This window comes from Hermetia illucens, chromosome 2 (genome assembly GCF_905115235.1).
Source record: "Hermetia illucens chromosome 2, iHerIll2.2.curated.20191125, whole genome shotgun sequence".
In the NCBI taxonomy this organism is placed as follows: domain Eukaryota; kingdom Metazoa; phylum Arthropoda; class Insecta; order Diptera; family Stratiomyidae; genus Hermetia; species Hermetia illucens.
The window spans coordinates 14,287,389-14,315,362 of record NC_051850.1 but is presented as its reverse complement, the minus strand read 5'-3'; the positions used below and the strand labels follow the sequence as shown (position 1 = coordinate 14,315,362).

Genomic DNA, 27,974 nt, shown 5'->3' with positions numbered 1-27,974 from the left:
CTGTGCCAAGTATGGTATGTCTTACCTTCAAGTGTAATATGATATCATCGAGGAGTGAGTTCATTTATTTGTCAATTATTTTGCTCAATAATTGGTGGTGGTAATTTTTTTTTCCAAATTTAGCCTTGGTGCCAATTCTGATTTAAATTTGTTCCAGTTAGTGTGGGTGAAAGATCTTATGTCCACAACATTACTCGCTTTTATAGCTGGTTAGATGAGGGCTGTCGGACATATTTAGTAGCCTCTACCATGACTTCTTCACTTGAAAGCTTTGTCCGGGAAAAATTCAATTATGGATTGGCTTGGTGGTAAATCCGGTAGCAAGGTAGGTTGTCCTCTAAGGGTCGTGGATCCATTTAAGCAGGGTTTTCTCATTCTGATCTGCTTTCAGTTGAAGTCTACAGCGAAGATAAGGAATTTGGATTTTAACTGCCATTTTGAAGTCAAGTCATGGCCAAGTTGCTGAGTTGGGGATCTACGAGCGCATTTGAAATGGACGGAATCTACCAAAATCCGTTTTAACTGCCATTTTGAAGTCAAGTCATGGCCAAGTTACTGAGTTGGGGATCTACGAGTGCATTTCAAATGGACGAAATCTACCAAAATCCGTCTATTATCAGCAGTTTTAACTATTGCGAAGCGAGAGCTTCAACCAATTTTGGAATCCGTTGGAAAGAGTCGGAGTAGAAATCGATTGGGCCGTAATTTCAAGAAGAGATCCTTTAGCGACTTGGGTGTAAGGGACATCTAGTTTGGCCAAACTTTGCGACATCTGTATCACTGTTTAGCTCAAGTTACTTAGCATATTTAATTATTTTGCCCGCTTTCCTTTTGGCAATCATGTCCTTATATGCCGGACATTCGCGTTGCGTTTAACCGCAGTTGTAGCAATGTGGTATTTCTGTCTTTGGTCTTGGACATTCCTTCGAGGATGGCTTTTTGTACACTTAACGCACCTGTGAACGATTGAGCCGTTCTGGGTAATATGCCCGAAGCTCTGGCAGTTAAAACACTGCACATCATCAATTCTTTTGACTCTGTTAAAAATGATCTTCTGGTGAAGGATCTATATACTTCACTTTGAAGCCCTCGTTGAAGTCCTGAGAAGGCTCGATGGTAGAAATGACTAACCCCGACTGGGGCTTTATTGGGAGCGAAGGATTTTCCTTATGGAGAGCCTTGTTCTTCTTTGTTACAAAATTAGCGCCCGAACATAACTTTAACTTAAGGTTGCACCATGTTATTATCCGAAAGGATATCCTTAAGATCCCTTTTCTTGTCAAGACTTCTGACAATAAGAGCCTAAGTCCTTAAGATTGGGCCTCCATCTGAGTGGGGTGGAAAGTACTGTGATACGAGGCGGAAGCTTGGGATCTTGGTTAGTTTTCATGACTCCCTTATGTACTGCCATCCGGAATTGGACTTTTCTCCCTCTTTTTTAACCTGATAATAAAATGAACTTATTTGTTTGTCAGTTGTAAAGATGAGGAGATACTCCAGTGACTCAGATGATCCTTTTAGCATATTCGATGGATTGAATACAGGTAATGAGAAAATCCGGACCAGGGATGAAAATTGTGCGGGAAAACTGGTCCCGACGGTTGAAATTTTGTGGGTCCTCCTCTTATCCTTTTTTCCATTTAGATTTATATTCGAGGCCCCCGAGAAAACTCCGGACCCTGGGGGACCTTCAACTTTCCACTCCCTCTCGTTAGGCCTGATGGAATTTCAGTCGTGTTCGCGTAAATTGGGCGTGACAGACCGGCAGGCAGACAGATATTAAATTGATTTTAATAAGCTTTTGTTTCACACAAAAACTTAATTAAGGAAGGTTATCTGTTGTGGCAAATATGTGGATTATCTATAATTTCATGCAGTTTGAATTTAGCCAGTGTTTCTAACCCCTCACATTGTATTGATAATGATTTTTTTCTTCTTGGGAACAGCGCACTGTTTCATGCTGATATTCCGATATCTTCATTGAATCTAGCAAAACTCCTAGAAATCTAATGAGAAAGATTTCTATAGTCAAGGCTTTATCACAAATTAATAAACTTTGCTTACCTCAGGTGAAAATAGAAGCAATCATGCTCATCGATCGTGCATTCCCAAGGTGGTACATGACTACTATCAAGTATATCATTAAGTTAATCTGCACAGGCTGCAATTTGAATTGAAATGTACATAAATATCTAAAAAGTTGCTTTCAACCGGGGTTTTTTACTAAGAATTGCTTTTCAAACATTTTTACTGGGAATGGAGTTCTCTATCAGATGCAAGTATCTTACATTCCTCACGTTTGATAGAGCAGCCTTTTCATGGATGTTCATTTTAAATTAGAATTCATGGAATTCGGTATTCATTCTTTCTTAACATTCCAAAGATACAAGTTGAACCAGTTGTATCTATTATTGGAATTTAAGGCATGAGGACTGTAAAAATTTATTTATTCCATTTCCGAGCATAGCTTGAGGATATAAAAAAAAGTTGGTGCTTCTTTGAGATATCGCGAATCTGCAGGACCCAAACAGGTTGGGTGGCAGTTGACATTCCTGTTTTCATAAGTAGGTGGTATTCAGAGGAATCTGCACATTTACATATTTTGGGCATTCTTTGTTTGATCATTATTACGCATTCGAGGAACGTGTAAATCCATATCCATCAATATGTATAGGAACGTGTAGGTTTCACATCGGCATATTAATTGTTTCGATTAGCAGTCGCAAGATACTTATTATGCGTAGATCTGCGTTGAGTGCGTTGAATCATTGTCTATTGTTAGCCTACGCATGTTTCATTAATTATATTCGTCTATGCTCCGTTGTTGACACCTGAAAGGTGAGATTTCAATTTTTTACATATATAGATGGGTTCATGTACACTTCTATCCCAATTTGAAGCTTTTTACCTCCTTCTATGACGCATATTACACAACAGTTTTTTATCAGCTTCTTTAAGAAGTTAGATAAAATCCTGTATCATAAATTCGTGTGTGTACACGAGGATAATGTTGAAGCCTCTATGACAATGGAACTATTTTTAGTTTTTTCTTTGCATGTTTGACAAATAGAAACATTATACTATTATATATATGTACTGAACAGGAAATATTTCATATATGTATCTCATGCATGTATATATTGAAGGAGGCAAATTACTCTGAATTCTGAGTACCTGAGGGGTGAAATAGGAGTATGATTTGTTAGTCAAATACAAACTTAAATCAAGGCTTTTAGGCAAATAAATCAGGATTTGTTGCGTATTTATCAATTAATGCTGAAAAAGATTTATTTTATGTCTTTGAGCTTTCGAGATGGCTTGCGATAAAACCTGAGTCTTATGCTGAGTGTCAGTAACGAGCTAACATTCAATTTATTTGCATGAGCATTGAAAGGGACTCTAATTTATGCATTAATGTGCGAAGTTGTAAAAATCTGGAAATGGCACGTCCGCTCCAGCTAAATCTCGCAAACGTTGGAACTACAACGGAGGAGTTTGGAATTCAAATCCAATAAAAACAACCCCTGGTCTCTGCAGTCCCAGCTCCGCGGGACTACAATTTAGATATTACTTCGCATGGTGGGTTTGCATTTAGGCACTCGTGTTTCTGCAGCTTTTTCCCCTTCAGCAGGTCGTCCTGCACTTTTACCATTACGGAAGAAACCGTAAGCTCTGATTCGACCTCAGCATCACCGCAACTAGGATAGCTTTCGAGGTCATGCTCCTTTCCAGGCAGTAAAACATCACATGCTCTATATCCTCTTGCATGACATGCATTCAGGACAATTTGGCGAATCATCTAACCCAAAGGGATGATACTGCCTGCAGCAACCTCCGTGCCCCGTGAGGAACCGAGTAATGCGGTAATTGGTCTCCCCGTGTTTTCGTTCAAGACATGGTGGGAATGACCCTGTACGCCCACCAGTCTTTCGTAGATTAGTCCTTGCATGCTACAGCTCCTCATTTTTTTGCCAGAATGCCGACTGGGATCATGTTCGGCACCACGAGTACTGCTTCATCTGATGTACTTCAGAAAGCGCTGCAAACCTTCAAAGCCATTAGGCGGTGAACAGAATTCACATACTTCCTTCTTTTTCTTCTTGTTCTTCAGCCTTGGTCCCGTTCACAAGCGAGGTCGGCTCGTCGTGATTGGTCTCGCCATTTAGCTCTATCGAATGCCTAATTTGGATGCAATCTCGGGGCTTTTAAATCCCCATCCAGCGTCTCAAGCCACCGTTATTTCGGTCTGCTTTTTGGCCGTTTACCATCGACTCCGTTGTTCAGACCAATCTTGGCAAGTGAATTCTCGTTAGCACGAATTACGTGACCATACCATCGAAGACGCCTCTCTCGCAATTTTTCTACGATGGGTGCGACCCCATAATGGTCGCGGATATCCTCATTTCGGATGTGATCAAACCGTATCACGCCACTAGTCCAATGTAACATCTTCGTCTCCATTATCGCAAGACGTCGTTCATTGTCTTTCATAGTCGGCCAACACTCATAACTATAGAGAGCGACAGGATGGACGACATTTCGGTAAATTTTAGATTTGAAACGTTCGTTGATACGTCGATCACAAAGAACACCAGTTGTGGAACGCTACTTCATTCAGGTTGCATTAATGCATAATGCAGTTCTCCATTGGCTGGTAGCGTTAATCCGAAGAATTTAAATCGTTCAGTTCTGGGCAGATCACTGCGGCTGACAGTGACTGTGCCTGTTTCAGTTTTGTTTAGATTCAATCTGAGACCGTGTTGCATGAGGCGCTTATTCCATTTTTGAACAAGTTGCTCGATATCATTTTTGTTATCAGATGCTAGGAAAACATCATCTGCATAAAACAGTGTGCAGGGCGCTGGACGTTGGATATCCTGTGTGACGGTATCCATAAGAAGAACAAAGAGGAGTGGTGAGAGGGCGCTTCCTTGATGGACACCAACAGAAACACGAAGCGGTTTTGATACACCCGCCATACTTCGAACTTTACTTTTCAGATCATGGTAGAGCAATTGAACCCAGCGTACGAGCTCTTCTGGTCCTAAATGTTGCCGAAAAGCATACCGGATGAGTTCGTGTGGCACACGGTCAAACGCTTTCTCTAGATCCAGAAATGCAATGTAATAAGGGCGATGCTTCTCACTGTGTTTTTCCATGAATTCACCTACTTCCTTCGATTAGAGTAAATGCTTTCGCCCATACACGTGACGCGTAAAGCAAAATGGATCACACCACTCCAGCAACCTCGGACTGTGCTGCGGCCTGCCATCATTTGGAAAGTGCCGCAGCGGCGCTAGCTGCCTTTGGACATGCATATTCTATCATCATCAACGGCGTAACAACCGGTATCCGGTCTAAGCCAACCTTTTTTTTAGTTTAGTTTACTTGGGGGGAGCGCAGCTCCGAGCACTCAGGCAAAGGTTAGGCCCATTTTACTATATCCGTAAATTGCCTATTCAGTGGCGAACCTGAGAACATTCTCCAGAGGCAGAGAGTGTGCAGATTCTTCATTGAAAAAAACCTTACCAAGGTGTTTTCGTCTCAAATCTGAGGAGGCCGGGTAGTTGCATATAAATTGCGGGGCCATCTCCTCCTCCTCCTCACATTGGCTGCATATAACCGAAACCACCACGCCAATCTTTTACATATAGTAGTTGAAGGAGCAGTGTCCTGCTAAAAGCCCTACTAGAGTTTTCATGTCAATTTCTTAAGGCCAACAAAAATGCCGCTCTAGCGGTCCCGGGTTCTTTCACAAAGATTTTCGCTTTCCGACAAGAGTTTTCCAGTTTTTCCATGCTGCGGTGCAGTGGATGGTCGGATTCCAAAAGCTAGTTCTGGCCCCACCTTTGTGGACCCAAACCCTCAGCGAGTTAGCCTCGTCATTACCAGCGATATTTGAGAGCCCCGGCACTCAAATCGGGAATGTTTCGTTCAGTCGGCCAAGTTTCAGTAGCACCTGATGACAACCCCACACCAACTGGCTTGATATGTCGCTGCTGTTTAGTGCTGATAATACTGCCGAGCTGACAGAACAGATTCGAATGGTGCGACCCCTCTTTTTTGTCGCAGACATTCTTCTGCTGCTATATATCTCCTCCTGGAATATGGTCGTCATTTTTTCGAAGGATCGGGCCAATTCCATATTCGGATTGCTTGAGAGCACCCCGCCTTCTATGACTGACCTGAAAAGACTCATGGCCCTTTATCGAGCGTGATTCTCTTTTGGTGATTACGACAGTGTATGACTTTTCGAAGACGAATCTGGAAATTATATTATCAGCTGGCATTAGAGCTACCAGATGTTTACCAAGGAATTTCTAGATAGACGCATGACAACATGATTCGCCGCCTTTCCACGCTCCAATAGTATCGAGTCTATATGCGTCGTTGACTGTTTTCTGTTTCACCTCCAAGTGAATGAGAGGGGGGGGGGTAGATTTAGGATAGCCTTAATTGCCGCAGTCGGGTACTCATTGCCTCTGAATCTGCGCTAACGTTTTCCTGCTGTTAGCAAAGATCAGTCTCGGCCACCAGACGATGCATGCATACATCGAAACGGGTTTTATTATGGATGTAAACATCCAATGTATTCGTTTTGGTAAAAGTCCCCAAGTCTTACCTATCGCATTCCTACAGCACCAGAGCAATCTGCAGGATTCCTGATATTGTTCCTGGAAATGATGCTTCCACATTAACTTGGAGTCGAAATGTACTCCTAAATATTTGTGTGCCAGCTGGATTTTCGCCCCTTCTAAGGTGGGTAGCGTATAGCTGCCTCACCTGACATTCCTAGTGAACATAACTAGTCCAGTCTTCCTAGCGTTCACCGTGAGCTCATTGGGGAGGCACCAACTGTGTATTTCATGGAGAGTTGCATTCAAGCAGTCACATACTGTGTCCGCAAACTTGCCGGTAATTATTATGGCTAGATCGCCGCAAATGCTTGCGCGAAGACTTTTTTGTCCTCTGGGAGCCATAGTCCATGTCCTAGGGTATCCATTATCAGGAATCATAACAGTGGGGAAAAAAACCCTTCCCTGTGGGCAGCCCCTGAGACATCCTGCCTCAATAGACTTCTGGCCGATCAATATGTGGGTTTTTTTCCCACTCTAGCATGTGAAGGGTCCAACTGATTAACAACGGTTCGTCTTGCCGCATCACAAATTGCCGCGAATGAGGCTTAATTGAAGGCACCTTCGATGTCCATGAATGCACCTAAGGCGTATTCTTTTTAGGACATCGTCTTTTCAATTTTTGCCGTGAGATCATGAAGTCCTGTCTCCGTGGATTTGCCATTCTGGTAGGCGTGTTGCCTATGGTGAAGTGGCCGCTTAGGAATGAATGTATGTATTCCTTATGAACCGATCTACTAGCCTTTCTAGTCCTTTTAGCAAAAAGGACGTTAGACTGATCGGTCGGAAGCTTTTTGCATCCGTGTAGGTGGGTTTCTCCTAGTTTGGAAATAAACATCAATTTCACATCACGTCAGTTAATTGGAATATAAACGTGTGCTAGGCATGCACGATATATATTCCGAATATGTAGACCCAGGGCATCTATTCCCTCTATTACTAGCGCAGGAATGATGCCACCCGGGTCTGCAGACTGCTATCTATGGAAAGAGGTAAATGTCCATTTTACTCGCTTGAGTCATACTACTTTGCATGTCAGATTCCAGTCTCTGGGTTGGCTATAAGCACCTGTCATTGCTCCCTGCCTGGGAAGTGCACTTCAAACAAATGGTTTGCCGTTTTTTCATTGCTTTCTGTGTATCTCCCGCCCTGTAAGTGTAAATTACCCAGGTTCTGGCTATGTTTTTTAACAAGAATCCGCTTGAGGTTGCCCCAAGAGAGTTAGTCTCTTCGCAAAAGCGTTGCTATGATGATGGTTTAGCCAATCGTATGGTCCTCTTTAGAGCCTTCTGTGCATCTTTATAGCGATTCCAGCTAGCCTTTGAATCAAATTTCAGAATACGATTGAGGAGCGTCTTTGTCTTTCTTCTCTGTTTTGCCAAATCCGAGTTCCACCGTGGCGTTTTACCCTTCTTCGAAAGCTTCTCTCATGCTAGTTGTGATCATCTGCATTGTCTTCTCAATTCCAGCAATAGATTGGATGCGCTTCCTAAGGATTGTGACTCGGGCGCTCAATTCTTTTTATACGCCGCCCAATCTGTCTTCCATGGATCCATGCCCATTACGAAATCAATGCGTCTGTGATCTGAGAGTCTGATATCCTTTGATACTCTCCACTCTCCGACCAGACCCGCAATGTCAGAAGATGTCACCGTAATGTCGAGCACCTCTCACCTGACCATTTTGAAGAAAGCGGGTTCATTACCAAAATTAAGGATCTACAGATCGGTTCCTACTAGCTCCTACTAGTCTCGATCCTCTTGCATTGATGTGAGCGTTGACATCAGATCCTGGTATTACCCCCATGACTTCACCTTTGGCATATTGGATAGCTCTAATGAATGTTCCACTGGGAATTTCTTCTATGTCATAGGGGAAATATGCAGAGCACAATAGTATCTCTTTATCTCCGTGTTGACTTTTTGTGGTTAGTTTAGCGAATGTGGTGTCGCCATCACATAAGTCGTTAGCCAAATTAGCCTGGAAGTCTTTTAAGATTGCCATGCAGGAGCGGGGTCAATCACTTCCTTTGGCAAACAACAGGTAAGCATGTTGGAAATTTAGGCCTCTGGCTATCTCACCAACAACCCACGGTTCTTGTATGAGGTATATAAATGTCACGCAGCTATTGATTCGACAACTGATAATTGCAGTCGCCGCTTTACAATGCTGTAAATTTATTAGAGAAATATGGCATCTGATCTACGCTTCAGATGAAAATGCCGAGGGCTGTACGTCTCTTCAATGGTTTTAGGAGCCGACACTTGGTACGTGACAGTCCCTAGCCCGTAGCAGAGCCGGTAGTCCGTTTGTTCTCGAACTATCTTAACATTGGGTTCGGGAACGCCGATAGTAAGGAAAGTTCCCGGCCTATCGGCTGCCTCTTCTGTTTTGTTGCCTAGCTACATCCAGGTGGAGGTGTTGAGGTTATTCTGGATACCAAGTTGTTTCAGAATCTCAGCACCATTACACTCTTCTTCTGGAAACCATAGAGAGCACTTTTAGAACGATGGCAGCTCAAAGACCCGCGCACACATCGTTGAGGGGGGAGCAGTAGTGCCTGAGCCACACTCAAAGTGAAGCTTAATGCCTTGCAGTCCTTACAGCTAGGAAGAGTTTCCTCTTAAGTTGTTCGCACTGCTCAGTGTCGTAACCGAATGGATTCGAGTCCATACAAGACTCATCCATCGGCTTCGATAGCCTTGGCTGCAAATGAAGACCTGGCCGTCGCCGACCGAGCTCCCTTTACTGCCTTTTGTGCCGAAGCATTGGGATCGTCCGAGGACCGCTGCCGCTTTGATTTTCTTTTAGCCGCAGGTGACCCGAACATTCCTCTCCTCTCAACCTTGACGCAGCCTGTGGGTTGTGATTTGCCCGAAAGCAGTTTGCCCGGAGGCGGTTTGCCCGAAGGCGGTTTACCCGGAGGCGGTGTACCCGAAGATTGTTTGCTGTCCAGGTGCTTACCCGTGAGCAAGACGATTTGAGCCCGGGGTCAGACGTGCTCACAGAAAGGGCCTGCTTTGGCTCCCAATTAGATTCGTTCCCGCTTGAGTAAGTGGAGAATCTGAGTCGAGACTAGTCTATTTTTAATAGGTTTTTTTTTGGTTTCTCAAAAATAGCTGCCATGGTCTCAGTTTTATCGGGGAAAGTAGATCGATCCTGCCAGATCCCCTTTTTGCCTAAACAAAGCTAGTTGAAACTGGGGGTCGCCTGGTACCCAGAGTTAACCATTTACTGCCACATCTTAACCACTGGTCAGCCCTACGCATGGTAGTTCCAACTTGGCTTGGTGTTTTGATTTCCGCTTGGCTTCAGGTGTCACCTCCCGTTTCCTAGAGGAGCTTCCTTAGTGAGCTTCCTCACCACAAAATGGTAGGTAATCGTCGAGGGAGAACCGGGGGACCAGGCTTAATATCTGCTAGCTTCTGTGTAAAGTCTTTGCTGCAGAAATTCACCACTATTTGCGCAATGATTCCTGGGGCGCCATAGATGCATATCTGTAACAGTACAGTAGGATCCCGAATTACCTTTCAGACCTGTTTTTATGAATCAATCTATTGTTATCACCCTGACTCTTGTATTTCCTCAAATGCAAATGAACAATATTCTGTTGTATTGGAGTGATCCCAAGGTCAATAACTGCAAAGCGCTCTTGAAATATTTTTCAATAGTCTTATGAAGCCCCAATCGATTTACAGCCCCAATAAATTCACCTAGGTCGGAATTGAAGGGCTGGTTCCGATATTGTGCAAAGTACCTAAGCGGGCATGTATGTCAACATCACCTTCAATTGAAGCTTTATTTTCACCGTGGGAAATACCAAGCTCCAGCAAGTTGTCTGTTTGGGTCCCCAAGATAGTTTAATCTGACCATTTTGGTTAACACATACGCACGTTCCCCCATATGTAGCCATGTAGCCATTCCTACAAACATCCATACACAATCGCGCTCAAGAGAACATTTTATTCTGAAATTTGTACAGTTTTTCCATATTGATAAGAACTCTTGGAAAAGATCACATTCCTCCAATTAAAGTGTAATGTGTTCAACAACCGCGAAAACAACAACAAAACCAAATCAATTACTGCGCAGATAACCGAGGAATTTCCTATTCGTATCACGTAGGAGAGCGTCCATTGGTGCGATCCCAAGAAACCATTGCGATATCCATTTTCGGGATTCCAAAAGCAACTTGGCTCTGTCCGTTTTTGGTCGCCTTTCACGTGTGTTTACTCTTGCGAATCCTCGTGAAATTATGTGTACCTGGTCTGAACGAATTCAATAGATTCTGAAAGCACAGGTGCCAGGCTGTACCTGTGCAGACAACAAGAATATGGCCAGGTAGGTGTGATAAAAGACGCGCAAACATACACCACCATACATAGTATGTTGGCCAGGTGCGCATATACATATGCAATGGTGTACAATATCTTTATGTAGTACGTGTATCTGATAAAGTGATTATTTCGTCAATATTATAGATGCTTGCAGCACGAAATATGCTCGTGTGTACTCGCGAGTTCACTGTTCTTGGTTTGTTCATATATTTTACGCTATCTTAACGCATGCTGGAAGCAGATAATGAAGCTTACCAGTATTCTGAGAGTGATGTGGGAAATTATTCGGTCATGAGGTTTTGAATCAATAAATTGAAGTTACCTACGTCCGTAGCCTTGAACAAAGCCTCCCTTTCCTGACATTTTAAAATATCCTTGTATATGAACAACTTTTTGCTCTAACTCAATCGTTCGAAAATGGCATTGTAGTGGTCAAATTTACCTTTCCCGAATGAAAGTAAGGTCAATCTACATATAATGCTCACTTTTATACCAGAAAGAGGTTCAGTCAGTTGTAAGCACGATCCAGCATCTTAGGAAATGCCATAAATCGTCAAAAACTGACTGCTGGCTTGCATCTGGCGTGTATCTTTCGCTGGTATACTTTTGTGACAATTAATTATATCAAACCACTCCTGAAAAAAATCAGGAAATTATCAAAATTTTCATCACAAAATCAAGTTTACTACTTCATTCACCCATGTATATTTTTTCTTGGGTTAGGTTGACTGCGGTTAGAGGAACATCTACACCCCCCCCCCCCTCCCCCCCCCTCAAAAAAAAATATTTTGACTTTTGATGACAGACTGAACTTTTTGAGTTAGAGAGGAATAGATTGAAAATTTTCAATAGGATTCAACGCACCGCCCATTCCAGTAACGATTAATAAGTGAAGACGGCCTTAAGTTTCGTCCTAGAGCGGAGGCAACTCCTCGGATGCTGCGTTACCTCTGCCCTAGGATTCGCGATTTATAAATCCACCCCCGTAAAAAATATTAAATGATTCTGTAGGAAGATTGGTTTTTTTTGTGATGTCAAATATTGTTAAAAAAATCGCATCTTTTGAAGCCATGAAATGCCTCTGGGGCACTATTTCATGCATACATTTTAGTTCATTATTCCGTCCATTTGCACAATTGACCAAGGTCTAATATTGTTTTGTGAGCTGAGCAATGTTGTGGGGAGATATACTTGCAAAACGCAAGTCTGATGCAGAATTTCAACTTCAATTTTTTTCAAAACCGATTTTAGAATTTTCCATTTCAAATTCAGAATTTTCCTTTCCAAAATCATAATTTTTGATTTCAAATTCAGAAATTTTACAATGTTCTTCCATAAGGTTTTATACCAACATTTTACCACTGGACAAATATGGAGCTTATGCAGTGGGAGACATCTTAGCTGCCCATCAATTTTCATGGCCTGGGAAAAAATGTAATCTCCTCAATCTTTGCTATTTGTCATGACTATAATGAGATATAAAATCGTGTAGTTACGACTGACAATCGAGAAGGTTTACCAAGTATTTAAAAGTTTAAATTGGGGGGGTAGCTGATTACTTTGAAATACCCGAAATAAGGGAAAATTCGGCTGTCACCTGAACTGCTTAAATTACTTAATTTTCTACTGATGTTGTCGTTTTCCAAACACTACGAGGCATCCGCAATTTCTGGTTTGAATCTGAAAACTGCATTTCCAAAAGGCATGAAACGGCTAAAAACGTCCTAGAGGACGCCATTGGATAATTATTTCCAGACCGAATTCCCTGGTTGATAGCGTCCTGGAGGAAAGGTTGATCTACGTTTGAAGAATCTCAACACAGAGGTTTTTGGTTTTATTGAAAGTTTGTGTGAAGAAAATCCTGGAAGAACACTGGAGCAAATGAAGGGGGCTATCATATTAAAGTATGCTGTACATTTAAGTAAATCGACAGTTCAGATTGGCTCGCAAAAGTGGTTGACTCCTGAGTCAAGGCACGTGATAAAATCTCTATGTCCTGACAGGGAGATAATATGTGAGAACCAAGAACCGTGGCCCAAATCTCGTCGAATTGCTAGCATTCGGGTTAGCTGCAGCACGTGCCGTCCGATTTCATATATTATCTTGCGCAGTTGGTATTCACGATTGGCAAACCCTTTTAGGGGAGTTTGGTTGGTCGACAGCCTTGGTGATCGTGTCGGTGCCAAGGTGATGCAACGCTGAAATCACACTAACAAAGTTGGCGCCCAACGTGGGGCCACAGTTGTTGCGTACATGAAAACCGGCCCTGTGCTGACAATTTTTTTTGGGGGGAGTAGGGTAGGTGAATGCGTTTAGGCACAGAGTGTTCGACTCCCGTAATAATACGCTGTCGGACTACCAACTAAACACCTCTTTGTCATCAGAGAACTAGCCTGGAATATACCACTCCCATTCTCCCGGCTTTGGGAGCCTTCAGGTCAGCGAATTCATTTCACCAACGGGAGGGGAAGGGAGGAATGGAGTTAGTTCAGGAAACCCCCAACCATCCGATCCCGCCGCCGGTCGAGTTCAATCTTCTTCGTAATAAGAAGAGAGCGAACATAATGCGCAATACGATTCCAGCCGCCAGCGATCTTCTGCATTCCTCTGATAATGCTGTCGGGAGAGAGCTCCCCTGTGTCTGCATAAAGCTGTTGACGAAAGCCGTCCTACCTCTCGCAAGAGAAAAACGTGTGTTCAACGTTGTCCGCCACTCCATTGCAAAACACGCAATCAGGAGATCGCGCCTTCCCAATCCCTCGGTGCATTGACGTTCTTCACGGCCAACCACCTCTCTTAAGTTCTCGCTCTCACGGCGGTAGATAGCTTTGTGCTCCTTGGCAAGGAGGGCAACGGAGATCACTCCCGCGATCACCATCACAGCCGGTTCGGAGAGGGTGCAATAAGCATACGCCACTCGCAAAGCTGCCCGCCTCTGCACTTGGGAAAGGCGCTTACGATGCACCTCCTTGTCAAGTCAAGGGCATCAGCCCATACCTTCGTGCCATAGATCAGAACCGACTCTTCGGGCATATCGGGTCTCAGCAGACTATCATAAGAAGCGTTCCAGATGTCCGGCCCTAGGATGGATCTCTGTACTACTCCCGACGTGATTTCCATCCTCCTTTGGCCCTCAAGCGTCTCCTAGCGCAGGGAGCGGTCTTTCAGATAATCCCTCAATACCTGCAAGAGATAGTTTGGCACATGAAATGAGTTCTCTAATGTGCCTAGCATATCTGTCCATCTTACGGAATTGAAGGCATTGCTGACATCAAGCGTTATGAAGAGCACTATCCGTCAAGATCGGCGGCTGCCTTGGGGATAAGTCCCCGGACCCGCACAATGCAGTCCATCTGGTCGGTACTTTGTATGCAGGGTCTCCGCAGAGCCCCAATTTTCCGGGTGACAAGCTTATAACCAAGTCTCCACGGGTCCTCATTCACGTCGTTGACAAGATTCTGCCAGCCGCGAGCTTTGCTTTTATTTATATCGCTGCGAAGTCTCCTTTTTGTTGATCTATACTGTGCCTTTATGGCGCATGCCTCCTCGTTGGCGTGCACCTACGCTTAGCTGATCCGTATTCACGGACGAATCAGCGCTCGCTCGGGGCAACGCGGTCTGCGAACACCAGTTCAATGCACATTACTCGACCAGGGTCCCGAAGGGGCTCTCCCCTCATACACATCACAACTATTACCTCATCGATGTCGGCAGAGAGTTGTCGACGGCTCCGGAGACTCCCAGTGTATTCTGACGTGTACCGGTCATTCGTGATTCGCTCTTCACCGAGAAGCTTTCTCGAGGCTAGGACGCACGTATACTGCCAGCTAGGGGGTCAGAACTACCTACTCGGGCACTTTGGGGACGTCACACCCCGTATCGTAAGTGCCCGTGAAAGGTCGCTGACGACCCCCGGGAGGACTGTGCTGACAATGGAGAATGCCACTATTGACATAGTATCAACAGTTTCGGACAAACTGGATGAAGTCGGGTTTAATGCCAAGTGCCTCTTTTGGTACTTTCCGCAACCAAATCCAGCAAAGAAGGCGTTTTCTAAAATCAAGATCTTTGTGAGAAACGTTTTTTCCAATGCGGGAAATTTTTCTGTTTAGTGTAGTTTGCAGCTACGTTTATGTTTGTTAATTACGTTATGGTACTACGAATACGAGAGGGGTGTTGGTTTTATTCACAGATTTAAGCCCCTTCTCGTTCTTGACGATTTGTGATGCGGTCGGATGAGATTTGGATAGACTGAATGAAACGTCTCCAATGTGGGCCTCAGACATTCGAAGATCGCTGGAGTTGTTCAAATGCTGGAAGAGTGACTCACCAAGGGTCTTTCTCTATAGCAGTGCAACCAGAGTCAGTAAAGATGTTAGTCCATGCATTCTCAAGTCTACTTTGAAAAGTGAAGCTTGAAAAGTTCACGAGGCCGAATGGACAAAATTTGAATTTATGTCAGAAGGCGATAATCATTGTGAAAGAAGCGGATGTCTCTAGAGCGGCATTTCGGGGGGGGGGGGGGGGGGGGGGGGGGGGGATTATGCCCCCTACACCATAAAATTCCGCGCCTCCTTATGACTGTTGATACGACAAACCCAGCTTATAACATTGTTGCCCCGTAGAGCAATACATATTGTGAACGGGAACAGTCAGTGCCATTTTTAGGCATGTAATTTTTTAGGAAAGTGTCCGTAAGGAAGTGAAGTGGGAGAAACTCTGCCAGGAAGGGACTCAGGAGATGAAACTAAAAGTGATTGTTGGTGTATTCAATGCTTATTTCAGCCAATGTTGGCCTTTGGTGAAGTGGGCTCATGCTCAAGTGGTTTCCACCGCGCTTGGAGCTTTCCTGGTAATGGAGTTTGCAGTCAAATCAGGTTGATTGTGAAATTTAAGGGGAAGGAGGGGACGTGATTACGCCCCCCCCCCCCTTTGAAGGCGGAGAAAGATAATATGTGACGTGTGGTGATGTATTCTATGAAGTCATCGGCGTTTAACTATCATTGAAGTTTTTAACGACTGCTGAGAGGGTATAGATAGGCCTTTAACGGTTTCATCAGTTTTGGGATTTGGTGGATGTATACATATGTATGCATAGTTATATTTTCAATTCGTGGGAGGCCGGGGTTTAGCAGGCAAGGTTTGAGCGGGAAAGGACCGATGGATGTAGATGATTACCTTCTCAATATGGAGGGAAAAATCAGGATACAGATGGTGCACGGTAGACGGCAATGAATGCGTTTAGTGACGGGCTAGGGATTTTTTCATGGACTGAGTTGAGGTAGGTTAAGTAGTAGATCTCTGGGTCATTACTGATTACAGGGATCACAATTTGACAGTGGTTGGCATCAGTAAAAAAATTGTATGATTGTAAGGCAGTTGGGATTCAATTGTAAGCTGGGGTAGTAGACGGATAAGAGGTAGATTCCAGTGAGTCTCGAGAGATTTTGTAAGAAAATTTGTTTCGTGAACATTTTTTCGGAGACCATTACTAGTGTTTCTTGCAAAAGAAGTGACTGTTCTGATAGTGTAAGCATATACGGATTATGTTCAAATTTGTTAACATGAACCTATGATACTGGTGTAATGTGGAGGATTATTTTATGAATTGTGTTCGACGAAGAACAAACCAAACTCATGTCGACCAGTCCCTCGATTATGGAGTTAATAATGTTGAGATCTATAATTCCACGATATTAGCTTGAGATCATTATGTTGAGCATATGAATTGAATGCCAAACTTGTTCAGCGAGTTGATAGAAGTCTGGAATGGCGTGTCAGACAGAATATGTAGCATGACATATTGGTGAATGATGAGTTGGTCAAGTGAATGAAAGTGTTGTGATCACCTGAGGTTTTATTACTCGGATTTATTCAGTATTGAAAGGCGAGTTTCGGAGCTCCATTTTTGAAGAAACTAGGTTGAGGTGGCTGGTCATCCAAGTGGTAGCCTTTACTTTTGTACCTTCAAACTATAACATTCGTTTAGCCAAAAATAGAATAAACATTTTTTTGAAATTTGAAACATTGGTTAAAAAAAGTTACTCTAGATTTCGATTACTCCCTCATAAAAGATAGGCGTGCCCATGAATCTTGAACTTTATAAATCAAGGGAACCGAAGCCTGTAGGCAAATAAGGCGAGGGTGTTAGATCAAAGGGAGTAAATTAAAATTCGAAACCATAGATTTCGCCTCTGCATCACTGAATATTCCTACCCTTCCCTTCACATTAAACTTGTCTTCTCGATTATCTCTGAAAGTAAACATCTTGTTTTCGGGTTTGCTAGGAGGACGAAATCATTTACCTAACAAATTCCGATTTTTGACACTTTTTTTACTAGAAAAGATCCATTTATTCAGGTTAAAAGTGTTAAACGGGCGCCGTCAGTTTACAAGGATTAAGGTTTCCAAGTAAAATTGGTTCCAGGGATAAGTGAGACTATTTCAAAAAGTCATTAGTATTCCACTATCCAGGTAGAGACCCTCTCCTAAAAGTGATGTCCAGAGAAGATCATCTGAAGGATATTAATAAAGCGATTGGTAAAGGGTGGTGCCTGTAGATTTTTTGACAATACAATTATCTGTCAAAAAGGGGGTCAAAAGGGGAGTTAGGGGCGCAGGAATTGTCTGTCATGGATATAATTCGGTGGGTTAACTTTGTGTTAGAAAAGATACCAGAGGTGTTTTATTTCTTTAGAACCAATCATTGCATCTTCATCCTATTTCCACTGATTCTAGCCAAATTTGGAATAAGGACCAAAAAATTCATTTGGAATGTTCGAAGTAAAGCGTACTTTTGATGGTGAGGAAGCAATACTTAATGGTTGAGCTGGGGTTCACGGTGGCGATCTGCAAAAGTTATACTAAAATTGATTGTCTCCATACTTAGCAGGGTTAGTGTATACTAGCTTCTAGCTAAGATTACTGATAGTATACGGTTTATAGCCATCACCACCAGCTAAACCAGTAAAAGTTAAACAACCTGCGCTGCTCAGCATTGGGTCGGGTCTGGTAAATCTCCAAGTCGGGCGTCGGATTAGTAGAGTACGAAGAGGCCTGTTGTGGAGGTTGTTCCGCGCATCGAACGAGGTTTGAGATCCGCAAATCTCTTGAAACAACCCGAATTTCGATATTCGTTTCCGCCCACGCAAAATATCTTTTTGAGGCGTGCAGATATCTTTTTTTGCATATTCGTGAGATTTTACGGCATGAAGCTTTGAAAGTAAGAAAAGAATCTTGAGTCTCGGCCTACAGATCTTTTGGCGGCTAAGATCTTCAGTTGCCGCTCGGAGATTTCGAGACCCCAATGTGTGCCATTTTCGATGTCGTCTGAGTGAAAAAAGAAAAAAAAAAAAATTGTGGAAATTTCTTTTCGTTATCTCCGACCAATAAACGGTAAATGTGAGTGTGGGGATCGTCGATCGTGCGTAACATGTGGAGTGATCTTTTGTGAGTGAAATAATAAATAAATAAATAAAGAAGGAAAAAGATAGTGGCGGAAAAAGGCATTTTAAGCAAAGTATTCGCGGTAGTGAGCGCACCCCTTGTGATAGTTTTTTTTCTGGTCCAGAGTGGTGCTTTCGTTGCCGTGACGATTTCCGCTTTCCTCGGGAAAGGTGAAAATCGGTAGTTCGAATCTAGGAAGCTGGTGCTTCCAAGAGGTCGGGTTGTGCAGAAACCTGTTGCCCAGAATCGCGGAAGTTCGAGTTATTCCCATCGCTGCTTTACCTTGAGAGGATTTACACTGTCTGAGGATGGTATTTTATATTTCGTTTTGGACCCGGAACGTCGAACCACCTGACAAAGTGGATACAGATAAAAAGTAAGTCAGGACACGTCTTCGATATATTCTGGAGGTGGACCATGTGCCACCTCAATTGCGCTTTCGGAGTACTATAAGAGGCCTTTGGAGCTCCTAGAATAAATTGGTTTTTAGTTAGTAAGAGAAACCGTCGTTATTTTGAATTTCTGAATGAGATTACGAAATCTTTAGTAACGAAGAGCACATTGGAAACTAGACCAAAACAAGTTTGCCATAATCCGCTTTGGCGGATGAAAATCGTGTAATATTGGAATGGTGTGTGCATAACTAGCAGAAAAGCTACCGCTCATTGCCAACAACCATGGCTCAAGATAGATTGCTCAAGAGTGAATATCTACATATCGCTTTTGGCGTGGCTTGGTTTGGTGCTGCCAGCTTCTAGTCTACCTTTCGGATAGGTATGCAACAGCGAATTTGCTGCTGTTTAAGGTAGAAGGATGGTCTCTTCTTGAAGTCTTGTGTGAAATAAAAAACCCTCATTAATATGGAACTACTATCTTTTGGGGTGTCTATCACATGCGAATTTTATTGTCCGGAATTTTGGAGGATTACATATGTGGCGTGTGAAACCCTTTCAATACACCAAGTGGCATGGTTTTGAGCCTTTAAGGGAGGCCGTGGTGATACCTTTACGAGAAAGGGATCCCAATCAGCATTCGTACGAACAATGCAGTGTCTTCACTTGAAATTAACGAATTTGTAGCTGTGAAAACCATGAAAGTCTCGGGAAGTAAACAAGTAGTCTATTGGTGGGAAACAATGGTTGGCATTAGCAAGTTCAGAGGGTTAAAGAGGGATGGAAAGCCAAAGCGACCGAAATTCTGACACTGGATAGAGTCAAAATGGGGCCATTGATAGGTCTAAAGATTTGCCATTATCCTCTACGGAAGTATCTGAACACAATCCGGACGGGAGAGGGAAAAGGAGGGAAGATTCCCGCCGGTACAAGTATGCAATCTGAGGAATAACAAACTCTGAAAAAGAGTTTGTTATTCAAATGCCTAATCTGGATGCAATCTTTAGGCGTATCAAGCCACCGTTGTTTCGGTCGGACTTTTTGTCGTTTACCATCCACTTCGATGTTCAGACCAATCTTGGCAAGTGAATTCTCATTAGCGCGAATCACGTGTCACGCCACTCGTCTAGCGCAACATTTTCGTCTCCATTACCGCAAGACGCCGTTTATTGTCTCCTATAGTCGGCCAACCCTCACACAGTGTATATTGCGCTGGACGTTGGATGTTTCGTGGGACGGTGCCCATAACAAGAACAAAGAGGAGTAGTGAGAGGGTCCTTCCTTGGTGAGCACCAATAGAGACACGTCACATACTAGTCGAAAATCTCCTAAGCATAGTAAGCTACAAAACCCGATCCTACGCAGGTTTTATATTTATCCATCTAACGCATATGCGTCGCAATTTTGAAACTGCCAGATTTCAGAGTCCACCCATAACATGCTAATTTGTTCCACAGGGACGCAGATGTCACCTTCCCCCCATCGAGCAATTGTCTATGGCAATTCTGATCCTTTGGACAGAAGAACTCGGATTTATCAGTAACAGATGATAAACGGTTTTATGATGAGGTCAGTTTTGGGCGTAACGGATTTGGGACCGATATACAGCGTTTACCCTCTGGTCGGTAAAATTGCCAGAAATTACTCTTAGGCCTCAAAACAATTAAGGGCGCAAGCCACTCGAGAGTAGACAAAGTATTAACTGATAGCGCACTTTGTGACCAATCTAAGCCGATGTCGTTGCCCATTATTGGGGTTGGGATGTTGTGTTCAACCTCGATTTCTCAAGAACTACTATCTATTATATGTGACAAAGATGCACAGCCTGATTCACCTTTTCATACTGAGTTGACAAGTTGGGATTTGCTGGAGGTTCTTTTTTCCCATGAAATGAGCATTTGATATCTACAGTGTGAGAAAAACGTGTTGCTTGGTCAAAGTAATGTTACTCATGGAAATACCTACGTCTTTTTGCAACGGTTGAAAGCTTTGCATGATGTGAGCCTAGAACTCTATTCGATGGAGGTCAAGCATTTTAGGGGGGAAATATCGTGTATAAGCGGCTCTTCATTCAAATCAATGTGACAAAGTGGTATAATGCCAAACTGGATTGAAAGTTGTCGAAGGCCTAGCTTATTCTATATAGGAGTTGCAGGACAAGAACGCTCCACCTTTAGGTGTTACTGATAGAAAGGACTTAAACATCTAAACAATATAGTAGTCCTCACCTTCTTTTTCTCGGGTGTCTCGAAGACTCATCTGACCTTTAGTGTCGGCAGCTTGTTAGTCTTCAGTTTCTTTTCTTGAATGGGTCCCAAAAGTCCAACTGCTTTGTACTAGGCTTGGAGCCTATTTCTAGACCACACCACCGCTAGACCTACAACCGCTAGGAAATCGGTTTCCTGCCCAGAGCATGCCAAACAGGACTGATACCAGAGCGGCTTGTCAATAACAATAGCGCGGAAAGCGTCGGCGATTGACACGTTTTCACAATGAGAGAGCTCGAAGAAGCGGTTCTCACTATCATCATTATCAACGGTGCAACAACCGGTATCCGGTCGAGGCCTGCCTTAATAAGGAACTCCAGACATCCCGGTTTTGCGCCGAGGTTCACCAATTTGATATCCTTAAAACTGTCTGGAGTCCTGGCCTAGGCCATCATGCCATCTCAGGCAGGTCTTCTTTTTCTACCGTAGATATTGGCCTTATAGACTTTTCGGGCTGGATCATCCTCATCCGTATGGATTCAAAATATTCAATTGAGTATTTCCACGCCCCCCGCCTCTGGAGCTTCCGAGGTGGTTCTTTAAGCACGATGTTCATTGGAAAGGGATGCAGGGACCTTAATATCCTTTTTAGGCTCATTTGCTGAAGAATCTGTACTTGCACCCTTACATATTTTTACATATTAATTTCATATTTGGATGCTTAATTTTCATGGGTCATAGAGGCGGACAAAAAATCAAACTTTCCTCTCATTTGAAGACACAAATTACCTTATTCAGAGCATTCGATCTTCCAAACAGTTACTTGCATCGCAATACCACCAGACGTGGCTTCGCGATGTGCATACCAAACATTCACCATGATTGCTATTCGGCATAAGTTTCAGATTGTCGATAAGATAAAAGAAACAATGACACCGTAGAGAATAGTGAAAATCTTATCAGACGTATCCAGAAAAAACAAGAAAAAAATAACAAATGACGGCATAATAGTGCCATTTGGTTGTTAGCTCGCTAGTAGTGCAGTCAAAAAGCCACTGTGTTACCTAAAGGAATACTGCGTAGAATATGAAGACCATTGAAGCCACAGAAAGGAAAATGTATCGTGGGATTAGCTTCCATTTATAGGAGTGTCAACCACTACTCTTCTTCAGAGGATCTTTGGGAATCAAAAAGCTTTTAACCATCACTAGACCAATTTTAAATGCAGGAATAAAAGCGTATACCATCGACAATTATCAAAACACCAAATCTTTTCTCCTGAACCTCAGTAAGACCCATAAGAATATTCAATTTTTGATCGAGAAATGATCCTGAATCTTCCTTTTTCGGACCTACGAATGGTAAATTAGAGGAAGATGACAAGCGACATTTGATAGCTATACCAAACGATCAGAAATTGCGGAACGGACGATCCTGTAACCAAAAATTATAAAACGCTATTTAGAGGTTCAAGCAAGCTAGAAAAACGTCCCTTGCATCTACTGGAGTCCCATACAACACGAGCCAGAAACAAAGTAAAGGAAAAATCAGGGTCACACAATAGACCTCCAAAAGCGACGTAAAAGTCAGAATATACTTCTTTTTAAGGACTAAAGAATTATAGCCTGTATAGTGTTGTTGTTGTCTGCGTACTCTTCAATAGTGTTGTTGCTAGCGTAACTCCAAAGTTTGGACCAACGCCATATCCTGCTACTATCCTCCTTGCTTTTGTTCTATCAACATTATATGTATGTTACTATTCTGCAAAACTGCTTGAACAGATGTACAACCTATCTTTTTTCTTAAAGCGAAGCTCAAGCTTTATTAGCTTCACTGTACTATTCCTTTTAGACTTCAAGCCATTTTGGAGTGCCATCGCCACGTTCTCATGGAGGGTGATCCGAATTCAGAAGTTCATAGCTTCCCTACAAAAATGTTGTAAAGGGGCTGTAGTATCTAAAGAGATGGTCACACTTTGTCAAGCCTGGCTAGCCTATGGCCTTCCAAACGCATAACGGGTTGATACTTCAGGGTGCTGTCAACACGTTGTCGATTTTTGCCCACTTTCAGGATTTGAGAAAGCTTTTACTAGAGGTTAACTCCAGTCAACTCGGATGATGATTTGGATCATTCCCAACTTCTATTCGCATTAGAAACAGCTTCATTCATTCCGGTTGTGACCTACCAAAAATAGAATGAAACTTTGTGATCCTTTATCGGCTGTACTAATCTAATCAAGGGACCACTTTGGTAGTTGTTATTATCAAATCTAAATATTCCTTTAAAAATCGTACAATTGAACTCTAAATTACTCCTGGTCTCTTTCAAAAACATCATCACCGGTAGGCTGTCAATTTTCTCGCCTTCTTGCTGGTTTGATCCATTGCAGGAAGTCCAGAGCGAGGTTTGTCATTCCTTCTTTGAAACGTCAGAAATGAGTTAAAAACTTGAATCAACATCATAATAGTAGGCGGTTTGTTACATTTCAAGGAATCTTGTACCTGCTTTTTTTTCGCGCAAAAAGCTAAACTCTATAGTCGCCTGTTGTACGCGAAAACTAATCATTGTAACTGCTATGAGGATTTAAAATGGTTCTTAGGAGAAAAATTTATACAAGCTCAGGGCCATTGGAAGAAACTCGGGACGGTGTTAAAAATTATAGGGGCCGCTAGATTATCCCTTTTGCTTCAGCTTTTTCATTGTCTTGTGTACTCACGAGAAAGTCCCTAGCATCAGACGAGTCAGGGCAAGGACCATCGCCATTTGAGTGTGGCTCATGGGAAGGACCTAAAAATCTAAACAACATTCTGGTTTTTAGCTGACTTTTCTCGGTAATTTCATATAGTCCTATAGTGTCTGCAGTTTGTTAGTAATCAGCTTTTCTTGTGTGGGTCTGGAAAGTCCAGCTGTTCAGTACTAGGCACTACGCCGATTTCTAGATTATCCACTCACGCTCAGGGCCATAGAGACGAAATCTGGGCCCGGTGTTAAAAATTATCGTGGCCGCTGTTTATCCCTTTAGCATCAGCTTTTCATTCCCTTCCGCAACCACGAGAAAGTTCCTGGCCTAAGATGGATCAGCTCCTCTCCTGAGTAACCTAAAATATAACCGCGCTTGAGAAGCGCTGGATATTTGATAACGACCATAGTACAAAAGCTGTTTTAAATTGAACATTGAACCTATTACCACATCCTAGAAGTGGACGATGTTATCCCCGATATTAAAGAATATTTAAATGTTGGGGATATCGTTGTTAGGCTATTCCATAATAATGGGCACAGTACAAAGCCTTGGGGTAATTATAGGGATAATATACTCCCTGAATCTGTCATTAGTACCCTGACAGAACCAACTTTCGTTCGAGTAGCTATCGACAAAAGCAAAACATGACTGGGAATATCAATCGTCGTTCGGGGCTTCCTAATTTGGTCCCGGTCGGATGAACTGCATTCCTAACATCCAGTCTAACTAATTTTATGGTTTGAATAGCTTCTCCACCTTCCCCATGGGTCAGGCCAGTGCTACAGAGCCCACGCTGCACTGGAAGTCGAGTTAAAGCTATTCAGCTGCTCGCGCCCCTGATCCCGTGTATACCACCGCACCTGGCTAGAGCTACAGCGCCTCACGCTGCTCTAACCCGTAAATCGGGATCAACCAGTTGCGGCAAGGATTCCATAACAGAATGCTGGACGCTTATGTTATGGGTCTACCAGTCTATTCCGTGATCCGTACGTTATTGGAACGATTTTTGTCGGGTTTACTTCAGATGTAGTCTGGGAATGCAAGCCTCGGGTGGCTTTCGAAAATTAAGGATGAGTTAACTTCACTTTTCTTTTGTTTATCCTAGCACTAGTGTTGCTGTTATCTTAACCTTCCTTTGCTTCTCACAAAATGGATTTGAGGTCGCGGGCATTTCTTCTCTTTATTTCTGCGACTTCTGCATCGAAGGGACCAGTCAATGCTTTTTTGTATCCTTCAGGAGTCATTCATCTATGATAGGACCGTAGTAGACGAATTTAGCGGCGACGGTGAACATGGTCCTTTCTATATTCATGCCATTTTATTAAAATCTTTATTCGGGCACTCTCTTCGTTGTCCTCTCTCTTCAGGTCGTTGAACGCTACACGGGAACTTTTCAGTGGTACCTGTTTTACTCACGTGGGAATCATTGCCCTCTAATTTACCATGGGTAGAACTTGGTACTGCTGCGTTTTTCCGAAAGCAAATTAGGTTTTTTCGGGCCTTTTTTTATGGAGTGAATTACAAACAAACACACATGACTAATTCTATTAATCTTTTATATAACGAATTTGTGGGGAAAACACATATCAGAAATATTTGTTTATGCAGTTAGATACCTACATTTTGACTTGGCATTAGCATTCAGTACATGGAAAGCGTGCTGCTGAAGTAATTTCACAGAGTATGGAAAATGTTACTTATCATAACCCTGTTGGAATCAGTCGGATTTTCCTAAAGAAAAAACATACTTTATCGTTCTTCTGGACTAAGATCGTAAATTATTCTAGAAAAGTTGAAAGTATCTTGGGTACGGAATAGGATTGTCTGGGAGTACTGGGAGAACTGAGATTTTATTTGAAAAAGCCAAAAGCTTGCGTTTCCGCGCGGATGACCAAATTTGCTCGTCTAGTCTTACTACGCTACGATAGATACGAGTATCTTTTCTATGTAATACCACTGGCAACTCTTCTTTCATAGTATGAAAAGATCGCGAGCGCTGAACATAGACCCTTGACGTCATAGCACCAGTTATCTCTAGCTTGGATCGAAAGCTTGTTTACCTTAGCCAGAAACCGGAGTTACCTTTGCTCAAAATAGGCATCACTCGTCCCATACTGACACACGCAACTCTGGGTCTGATCATCTCCCTCACATACACCTGCGCGAATTTTTTTTTTCTCGCAATGGTGGTTATGCTCATGCTTCAAAATAATATTATATTTGCAGAACTTTATGGTGGTGTTGATGAGATGTTTTGTTAACATATCTGACGTTGCTTTTCACACGATCCACCGCGCAAACCTGGTAGAGGTGCGCGCACGATTGCCAGTTTTATGGGTTTGTTTTTCTTTCTGGGCGATCGGCTTTTCTTCTGGTTTGCGTTCGTAGGTGATTTTGCATATTGATAACTGAATTTTATTATTATAAATAATAGATAAGGTCAAACCATCCAACGGTCTGCACAGTGAAAATGAGATTAAATCTCAGCGTGAATGGACACGCTATTCGGTTGAGCGGTTTTATTGAAGAATTAATTAGAAAGAGTTAGCTTTGACGGTCACCCCAAAGTCAACAGGTAAAAACTACATAAATTGTCATTGGAAAGGAGAAATGAAATCAGAATGATACTGGAGATAGTTGCTTAGATAAAATGAAAAAAACATAATAATTATTCAAGACTGTCAAAAAATATGGAAGTCAAACAGATTTTAGACCAAACACAATAGGAGTTTTTTGAGATATTTTTTAAAGTCATTGAGAACTCGATTTCCTTGCCCCGGGTTTAAAATCTGGCTCAGAACCTGCATGAATTTTTACTGGCTATGCCGCTGAAGACTGAAGAAACAATGGTTAATTTAGTAGAGTCAGCCCCTCAATCTCGTTATCCTGGGTTCGAGTTCTGGTTCATCATGGATGTCTGTGTTCACCGTTGTGCTGTCCTTCAGCTTCACTTGCACAGCTTTAAATATCGTGATAATAAAAAGTTCCGCCTTATGGATAGAAAGTAAAAACTAGAAAAAAAAAATAACACTACGAAAAAGAGACTATATGGATGCCCTATATTCCACAAAGGAACGAACAGGAGTCGATAATTTGGCTGACCTTTCAAAAGACACTGAGGGGCAAGAAGTCGAATTTCTATTCCATTCATTTCCATGTCATACTATACCCCAAGGGAAGTATCTTATCTATAAAACACAGTATTTGCTCATGGCAACTTTGTTAGTATTAACAGCACTTTAACCAAATTTTTCATTTAAATATATCACAGAAAATTGGGCTAATGAAATGAGTTTAAGGGGTCTTTTTAATAAAAACCTAAAATCTTTGAAACTCTTTCAATGTTTTTTAGATATTTAAACTGTTTGAAGTTTTGAAGCTCGAATTTTATTTTAAAGCCAATTTTGAAACTGAAGAGAAAAAAACTGTACAGTGTCGATAAGTGACACCAAATTTTAAACAGTTTTCCGGGTATTTTTTTTTTTTTAATTATGGAGAAAAAATAAATCTACTTTAATCGGATTTATCTCTATAAAACAAAATAATAGTCGTCTTTGTCTCGTGGATTATCTGGCTCTGAGCTATTCAGGTGGGTTTGTTTCTGGATTTAGCCACGGGGTTGCTTTGTTATCTAATGTTGTTAGTTGTTGGAAGTCCAGTTGTTGGGATACTTGTAGAGGATAGTGCCTTTATCTTTTGGATCACTTTTTCTAGGGTCAGATTAAAAAGGATGAAGGATAGATTAGACCGTGGTTAATGGTGAAAAATCTCGAAAGTGATCCTGCTGCTTTATCTGGCCTCGCACATTGGTCAGGGTTAGCCTAGTCAGTCTTGTCAAATGAGTTAGGACATCGGGTTCTTTCATAGTTGTGTGCAGTTTTACCTTGGCTATGGTATCATAGGTGGATGGATGGATGTTCAGATTCTACGAGAATCATTTCTTTTCTTCCGTTTCCCACTTTTTTTTCTTTTCTAACCTTTTTCTCGCCAATACCTGTAACTGCCGTTTGAATGAATATTGGTATTAAATTCGCTGAACCAGACTCAAAAGCGGGCGTATATGAAATGGTTACACGAAATCACATTCCCGAAGAGGGTGGGGAGGTTATAAGGGAGAAACACGATAAAAACTAGTGGTGCTCCGTTTTCCTATCCTCGGTAGGGTTCAATTTAGAACTTCACAACAGTTTTACAGGTGGGAGATCCTTTCTCTC

The 27,974-nt window shown here is 42.5% G+C and overlaps 1 protein-coding gene across 2 annotated transcripts in view; it reads left to right on the top strand.

The window, feature by feature from the left end:
- Positions 1 to 27,974, top strand: part of LOC119648099 (mitogen-activated protein kinase kinase kinase 12) — a 145,850-nt gene that overhangs the window by 33,937 nt on the left and 83,939 nt on the right. The window contains exon 1 of one of the 2 annotated variants that reach the window (XM_038049600.1): positions 18,000 to 18,794. The exons of the other annotated variant lie outside the window; for it this stretch is intronic. Within the exon in view, the coding sequence (XP_037905528.1) occupies positions 18,727 to 18,794 (68 nt within the window). The 5' untranslated portion in view covers positions 18,000 to 18,726. Of the gene's footprint in view, positions 1 to 17,999; positions 18,795 to 27,974 lie in introns of those variants that run through there. 2 annotated transcript variants of the gene reach the window in all.